This window comes from Primulina eburnea, chromosome 10, assembly GCF_022965805.1.
Source record: "Primulina eburnea isolate SZY01 chromosome 10, ASM2296580v1, whole genome shotgun sequence".
Taxonomy (NCBI): domain Eukaryota; kingdom Viridiplantae; phylum Streptophyta; class Magnoliopsida; order Lamiales; family Gesneriaceae; genus Primulina; species Primulina eburnea.
This window is the reverse complement of record NC_133110.1, coordinates 21,013,841-21,022,861: the sequence shown is the minus strand read 5'-3', so window position 1 is coordinate 21,022,861 and position 9,021 is coordinate 21,013,841. Positions and strand designations below refer to the sequence as shown.

The window sequence follows — 9,021 nt, the reverse complement described above, 5'->3', positions numbered from 1 at the left end:
TTCCCCAATTTTGTAAACCAACCATTTGAGAAAAAAGAAGAGCGTAGTGCACATTTAGATGAAATCATGGCCCAGTGGGAGAAGATGGTCAACTCTTTGTGTTTCATCGATGAACATATTGAGCTTCTAATGCAACCAGTGTCCGAAATCCACCAAGAGGACGAAGCGATTTTTGTCGATCAATTAATGACCAATCAGGTATGGGTGAATGATGACAACTCAAACAATAAATGTTTGGAGAGTGATTCAAGTCATGTAGAAATTTCATCTGAATCTGATCTTCCGCAAGTATTTGAGCTGAAGGAAGAAGACTTCTATGAGTAATCTCTATGCAAAGATGAGGAAGAAGTGAAGCTGGAGAAAGAAGAATTCTTCGAGGAATCCCTACGCAAAGATGAGGCAGAAGTAAAGTTGGAAGATGTATAGGAACAGAAGGCGAAGGGTTTGAACTCAAATATGGTTTTAACTTATATTCCACCAGCAGATTCTTTATTTCTATCAACGCAAACTCAAGAATATTACATCCTCTACGAGCTTTATCATGGATTGGATTGTTCTTCCCCTAATAATCAATTTATGCCGAGTGTTGCTGGAGCGACGAGCTTACAAAGTCAATATCATGCCAAGATTGAGGGCACATATAATCAACACCCATATGTAATATTGTATGATATTTACTATGGGCGGAAGCCTCTATTTGAAGGCTGCTTCTCCATTGTCTAGCTATAGAAAATCAATTTAGCGCTTGCTGGGAGACAACCCAGTGATTTATTTTATTTTATTTTTAATTTTTACTTTTTCATTTTGTTGGTTTAATCCTCTGTGATTTTGGTGTGTGTAGGGAATATTGGAATGAAGCAAGATGATTTAGATTCTGGAAAAACTAAACTGTTGAAATAAAACATTTCCAGCTGTGAGGAATTCTACCATCTCCATGTACCACTCCATGGAACTTAAAGCAACACTGTCAGGGAAGTGTTTTATTACTATTTTTCATCCAACTTTTATATTCCTTTTGAATGGCACGACACTGAGTACTGTGTAAATATAAAGTATGGGGGGAATTTGTGTTCGATTTCACGTCACAACACTTATCATGTGCTTAAATGTTTAATCCTCGAACATGAAAAATTTTATGGTTATTCTTTGATAAACTGCACTTGTGATTACATGACACACTAATTGATTTTTTAAATTTTGATCACTCAAGAGATTGAATCACACCTAGAACTAATTGAGATGAGCTGTAGTTGTAGCCGAAGAATTTAAGCACAAACTAGTTTTGTATCATATTTTGAGACATCATCTATGCACTTTATGTCATACTTATATGAATTAATTGTGAATTTGCAAGAGGTGAGCTCATAAAAAATTGAAAAAAAAAAACAAGAAGAAGAAAAAAAACAATCTAGAACTTGTCTGATTATCTTTCGAGGCGAATATACGCAGGAGAATGATTTAGGGATGATTTAGGCGATCTTTGGACCGTTCGAGCCTAATAAATCGAATGGAGTGTGTCAAAGACATACAATTAGCCCCCATTCATATTCCTTCAAAATCCCACATCAACTACCTAATTTTAGCTCATACACTATTCTTCTACCTTAATTTTGAGAAAAATAAACCCCTTTAGCGCTTTTAAATTTTCAATAACTCCCATGTGTTGATAATTGATAAGAAAATTGGAGGAATTTGAAAAAAAAAATCATGAATAAAGGGAAGGGGATTGATGAAAAAATATATGTAATTAAAAAAAAAAGATTGAGGAATGTTGTATGATGTGGTGATTGAAAAAACTAAAACGGAATTTCGTTGATGATTGAAAAAATATGAAGGAAGAGAAAAAAAAAGATGGGGGAATATGAACAAAAGTAGAAGGAAGATGCAAAAGTTATATGGAGGAATGATGAAATTCAATAAGGGGAGGAAGATAAGAGATGAAGGAATGCGCTGAAGGAATAATTGTTTATTTTCTCTCATTTTGATTATCCCAACATTTATTGTAGCCGTGAGCCGTGGCCTAACGTTATAAGCTTGGAAAGACCTATTGACTGGGTCATTTTCCTCCAACATTTTGTGGAAAAAGGTATGAAAGACAAGCTTATGAAGAATTACTTAATAAAAAAAATCAAAAAATATGAGCACTCCTTGAACTAAAACATCTTTGAGGAATATGAGTTTTGACTTCCACACTACACACGTCTCATTATTTTCATATTTTCTAGTGAATGCTTGAGTTTAAAGTTGCAACGAAAGTGAATTTTATGATTTTTCACGTGTGATCTTTTGATTGAGTGTGACGTAATTTAGAAAGTTAAAAGGTGTTGACTGTGTCAATTTTGTGGTGAATCATTTAATATTCCTCGGTTATATTTTTATTTGTTCGAGGACGAACAAAAGCTAAGTGTGGGGGGATTGATAAGCCTAAATCTTATAGAGATTTTAAGGATTTCATTTTTTAATATTTGTGCTTATCTAGAATTATTATCTCAAATTTTATGCTTATATTAATTAATTTTATAATGATTGTAGATTTGAATAGAAGAGGAAAAAATATCTAAATTGGGAGATAAGATGATTTTACAAAATTTCAAAGGAAACAAAATATCAAAAGAAAGGAAATAAAATATTTTATATTTTATTCCTTGATATATTGAAGTTTCGGAAGAAAATCTTTGCAGATCTTGAAAAATAAAATCTCTACAATAATATCTACAATTTTTGGACTTGACTTGGGCTTCAAGGAATTGGAGGATTAAGCACATTGAATAGGGATAAAAGGAAAAGAGGAACAGATGTGAAAAGGAGGCGCAAAAAAAAGAAAAACCAGCGCAAAAGAAGTGAGAGGAAGAGAGAGACAGAAGCGTACACAGACGTGAACAGTGAGAGAAAAGAAGAGAGAGATAGAGGAAAGAGAAGAAAGGAAAGAGAACGGAAGTGAACATAAGGGAGGAGATCCGTAACAGCAAAGGAGAGAGGCAGAGGAGAGAAGACGGAAGTGCAGAACAGAAGACTACGCGGAAGACAACACCAGGGAGGAAGAAGAGAAAAGAAACAGGGATGAAGACAGAGGCAAAAGCTGGAGGAATTCCTCATCACACGCCACAAATAACTGAGAATTCCTTTCACTCATTTTTAATTTTGTTTTCTTCTACGAACTTAAATATGTGTTTTCACCTCTGTTTTGAATTCATTGAATAATTTTATTTAGGCTAAGACCAAGATAGGGCCAAAACAATACTTTGTTTGATATTTATTTTCTTTTCAATATATTATTTTTTTTATTTTAATTATTGATTGATGTTAGTTTAATATTTCTTGTTAATAGCCTGATACACTATTTACATGTCTGTTGATTAATCACGAATCAGAAGATGATTGGTTAAATATAGCAACAAAGACGTCATCAACACATGGTTAAACTGACTAGAAATAATATTCGGTTTCAGTGTGCTGTTTTAGGTGAAAACTGAAATTCCACGAAGATTTAATGCATTTATATCTAATTAAATTCAATTAGAAATCATTGGACTGTTAGAATTAAATAGGTTTATTAACACGAGGAATCGTTTAATAAATAAATTTGGGGATTTCATCGTGATTGTCAAGAATTAAATAATTAATTAAATTTTAATATGTGTCCACAAAGTAGAGTTTGGTACTGTTGTGTGTCTTAGTTATTTATTTGAATTTGAATCCCTCTTTGATATCTGAATCCGTCGTTTTAATCGATATTATTTTATTTAATATTTTAGATTAATAATCCACATATCATCTTTTTATTTATTTTGTCTAGCTTAAGTTAAGTGATAGAAATTCTAGTAATTAAATATTATTCTCTGTGGGATTGATACTTAGACTCATCATCCATCTACTATAACTTGACCTAGTCCGCTTGCTAGATTTATTCCCAACCGAAATCGTCGATCAATACTACTGACCATTTTTTAGCGGAGGGTTGGATACAGTCATTGGAGCTACACTTTCAGTATTTGGAGATGGGGGATGACGACCAGGTCAAGTGTGCCACTTATATTCTGAGGGACAACACATCACTGTGGTGGGAGGGAGCTGCTCAGGGGGTGGACTTGGCTACCATTAATTGGAGTCAGTTCAAGGATGTCTTCTACAACAATTATTTCCCAGCGGATATCATGGGACGCCCTACGATAGAGTTTATGAGTCTTCGACAGGAGGACTCGTGTGTGGCAGAGTTTATCAGGAAATTAGACAGGGGCTGTCACTTTGTGCCCCTTATTGCTAGGGATGCCGCCCAAAAGCTGAAACCTTTTATTAATGACCTCTGATCCACCTTGTGCCGGGATGTTATGCTGATGAGACCGGCGAGCTACGATGAATCCACCGGTTGTGCTTTTCAGGTGGAGTAGGCCTTGAGGGACATTGATATGGAGCTGCAGCGGAAGAGGAATCAAGCCCAGCAGATCTCGTAGCCACAGAAGAATCAGTTCACAGGGCCACCGAGGCATCAGGGGCAGCAAAGGCCCCAGGGTCAGTTCAAGAAGCTCGGACAGCAGCGGCCACCACAAGAACCACGGGCTCCTAATCCGGAGGAATGGCAGACGTGCAAGCAGTGCAACAATTTAAACTTCTGCAGGTGTATGTGGGGGAATTTCAATTGCTTTATATGTAAAGAGGAGGGCCATAAAGTATGTGACTGCCCTAAGAAAAAGGGCCCCATGACTGGCAGGGCCTATGTGAGCCGAAGGCTGAGCTAGACTCTACACTTACCACTGGTAACCTCTATGTTTATGAATTTTTATTTACAGCCTCGATTGCATGAATTATTATGTTGGTTGTGGGAATTATCTTTGAGATTGAGAACCTAGAATAAATTAGGTTGCATGTTCTAATAGGTGGACTTAATGGTTGACTTGATGAAATTAAGAGCTTTAAGGACCTAACTGCAAAATTCAAAATTAGAGGGACTGTTTTGATTATTTCTAAAATTTTGGGGCCAAGGTAATAAATTTCGAGAATTTTAAGGTTTAAATTGGCTAATTCAAGATTTTTATGGGGGCTAAGACGCGAATTTTCGAAAATTGAAGGGCCAAATGGTAAGAAATTCGAAACTTTATAGGTCAACTTGCAATTTCCAAAACTTTAGGGGTTAAAATTTTGAAGTTTGATGGGACACTATAAGTAAATTAGTGATTTTTTGATGATTTTGGCTTAATTACTGATAGAAAATCTGTTAAGTTTTAACACGATCAGAGTTTATGTTATGTTTTGTCACAAGAAGGATAAATATTTCAGGTATAGCCACGTATGCATTGCTAGATTCCGGAGCTACACATTCTTTTATATCCGAGTCTTTTGTCAAGCGACTAGGAATCATACTAGAGGCTATGGATTTAGGATTCAGAGCTTCGATTCCGTCCGGAAATCAGAACAAGTTCCTCTAACTAGGACTGAAGATCCTCTGCCTAGGACTGAAGATCTATTCGATCAGCTTCAAGGTTGGAACATTTAATATTCGTAATCTTGATTTTGATGTTAACAAAACTTGTTTTTGTGTTTATAACATACTTACTCAAGTGTGAAGTTATTAAAACAAGAACCAAACTAAAACTGAATTATGCACAAACTGAATTTCTGGCAAGTTTTGGTATTTTGATGATATCTCTCAACCAAATGATTCAAATGACAATCCTCTAACTCTAATGATTAGAAAACTCAATTTCAAACAAGTCGTATTACACGTCAGTTGGGAAAATTCAGATGTTATCAAGGTCTAACTGATCGTTGAATTACCGAACTGATTGAACGAAAACAACAATCAGTTGGGTATGAGCAGTTGCGGTATTTTGTTCATATCTCTCAGCTCATTTATTAGAATGAAGCGATTCAGTATGCGTTGGAAATATAAGACGATGATCTACAGATCATCTTCAGAAGTCAAAGTCTGAATCAATGCATAAGATGCTGATAAATGACGATGCAACTACAGGTTCTACACAAAATCAAAATCAGCCTAAGGCAGATTTCAGCACACCAACTGATCCAACACTTGACCAGCTGAACTGAAATGAAATAGCTGCTGAGCAACTGATACTGAATCAGACATGTTGAACTGAAAAAGACCAACTGAAACAGCTGAACTGAATCGAACCAGCAGTTGACCAACTGAACTGAACTGAACCAGCTGCTGACCAGTTGAATCAAATGACCAGTTGAGTTGACCAGAGTTGACCAGCAAGGTGAATTTGACCGTTGAAATTTCAGAAACAGTACAAAAACTTTCCAAACGGTCATATTCTTGTGTCTAACGTATATATCATTGTTGGGGCTTATAAATACAACATCTTAAAGATCAAACAAGAGTTTTTGAAGAGGATTCAAAGTATAGGCAGTTAGCATGAAGAAATCAGCTAATTGAGAGCACAAGCCCTTGTGTGAGGACACATTTGAGATATACACTGTAAAGGATAAATTCTTCACACACAATCACTCACACATATACAAGAGAGTTGAACTTCAAAGATTAGTTGAGTGAGTCTTTACACAAAGACGTAAAACCTTTTGTTTGTAGTCTTTGCATATGAGACATTAAACAATATGCTGATTGTGAGGTGCTGCCTACAATCTTGAGTGCTAGGAGTTCAGTTAGGCAGTAGTGTAAGTCCTAAGCTGAGTGGTTTGTACAAAGAGTTGTATAAATCAAAGTCTTATAGCGAATCATTCCCAAGGGGATGAAGGGTTGACATAGGAGCATTTGAAGTCTCCAAACATCCATAAATAAATTCGTGTCTACTTGTTTATTGCATTACTATTCATTTCCACTGTTTTTAAAGAAGCATTGTTGAAGCATTTTGTGTTCTTTAAATACCAAATTATTTCATACCAAGTGTTTGATAAAATGCTTCAACCAAAATATTTTTTACTCATTCAACTTGCTTATATTTTAAATGCTTTACAAAACGTTTAATTGGTTTCTACGAAGAATTATTTCGAGTGTCTTCCGCTTGGTTTGAAAACCAACTCGATTTAATTCATCGATGTTCAATATTTCAAGAATCGAGATATTGCAGCTCAACGATGATCCTCATAATCGATCCTGTAAATTGGTATTAGAGAGGTTTGTTCTCGAAAGAACATTGAAACTGACTTTGATGTTTAAAATTCGAAAATTTCATAACAATTTTGATATTAAAAGACTGAGTGTATGCATTTCAAAAATTAACGAAAATATCTCTGTGATAATGTGTTGTTTCAAACAAATTAATAAAATATATGTTTATAGGAAATGGCAGGTAGACCACCCAGAAACAACTGTAACCCCCGCGGAATCAATCGGAACGAAAACAAAAATCTACCATCACCACCAAGGGTGAATCTCAGTTGAGAAGACATGATGGCAATAGCTACTATTGTAGCCACCACACTACAAGGAATTGTGAACCCAACTGCCATCGCCATCCAGCCACTGCCAGAACCACAACCTTGTGGCATCAAGTACCACTATGAATCCCTCCGAAAGAATCGAGTCCCAACCTTTGATGGAAATCCCGATCCAGAATTCAATCATAACTAGCTTAAGAATGTTGAAACCTGACTCCATTTGCTAGAAATACCTGAAGAGCTCAAGGTTGAAGTAGTAACACCATTTTTGAAAGATCGAGCATGCAAGTGGTGGGAAACGGTGTCACCATCTTTGGCTGAGGTAGAGCAGATCACATGGCAAACCTTCAGGAGTGAATTTTTGAAGCAATATTACGCAGCAGAATTTCATCTACAAAAGTTGAGCGAGTTTGAAAGTTTCAAACAAACATCTGACATGACCGTGACGGAATACATATCAAGGTTCAATTATCTGGGAACCTATGTTCCAACCATCATGTCAGATAATACCTTAAATATTCACCGTTTCAAGAAATGGCTGATCAGCCGAATTCAAAATGTATTCCGACCAACAAATTTCGCGGATTTAATGGGCACGACAATGAACACAGAAAAGGATATCAAGCGTTGTGAAGAGGAGAATAAAAACAAGAGGCCCTTCATCGGTCAGTCTGCTCAAGGTGGTCCAAAATTCAAGAGTCCAAACCATTCAAGCAGCCCCTCAAGAGGAACCTTTAGCAATGCTGGCAACGAAGAAGGGAATTGGTGCACTACTTTTCGGCAGAATCACATCGAGGGATGTTATAGGAAGACATGTGCTTGTTTCAAGTGTGTAAAAGTAGGACATCAGATTAAAGATTGTCCTGAGAGCAAGGATAAAGGGACCGGACCTGGTAAACCAAACGAAAAAAAGCCTAACACTCGAGTATATGCTATGACCCAGGAAGAAGCTGATAACCCTAATGATTTGGTGGCAAGTACGGCTTTACTCAATAAAATTCATGTTTATGCCTTGTTTGATTGTGGCGCTTATGCCTTGTTTGAAAACATAAACCAATCCACAATTCAAGAGCTTCAAGCAGAAGTGGAAACTCTGACGAATCAAAACGCTCTATTGGAACAGCACATCAATCAACTTCAAAATGATATGGTCAACATGGAAGACCTCATGGGCGAACTCGAAGAGGACCAAGGAGGAAATCCCATGGAAGAAGAAATTGATGAAGCTGTAGGACATGGTGAAGTTCTGGATGAGTAGAATAATCCCTAGGATAAGCATCAATTGTATTTAGGCCAATTAAGCTAAGAATTTTGATATTAAAAGACTGAGTGTATGTATTTCAAAAATTAATGAAAATATTTCTTTGATAAAGTATTGTTTCAAACAAATTAATAAAATATATGTTTATAGGAAATGGCAGACAGATCACCCAGAAAAAACCGTAACCCGGGCGGAATCAATCGGAACAAAAACGAAAATCCACCATCACCATCGAGGGTGAATCTCAATCGAGAAGACATGAAGGAAATAGCTATTATCGTAGCCACCACACTACAAGGAATTGTGTACCCAACTGCCAATACCATCCAGCCACCACCAGAACCTCAACCTCGTGGCATCAAGTACCACTATGAATTCCCCCGAAGAAACAAGTCCCAACC

General features: G+C 36.4%; 1 protein-coding gene across 1 annotated transcript; it reads left to right on the top strand.

Moving 5' to 3' along the window:
• The first annotated feature begins 7,264 nt into the window (after positions 1-7,264).
• Positions 7,265-8,617, top strand: LOC140842972 (uncharacterized). The gene is made up of 2 exons (XM_073211186.1): positions 7,265-7,271; positions 7,587-8,617. Exons 1-2 carry the CDS (start codon positions 7,265-7,267, stop codon positions 8,615-8,617), a joined length of 1,038 nt encoding a protein of 345 aa, XP_073067287.1.
• Positions 8,618-9,021: the final 404 nt, after the last annotated feature.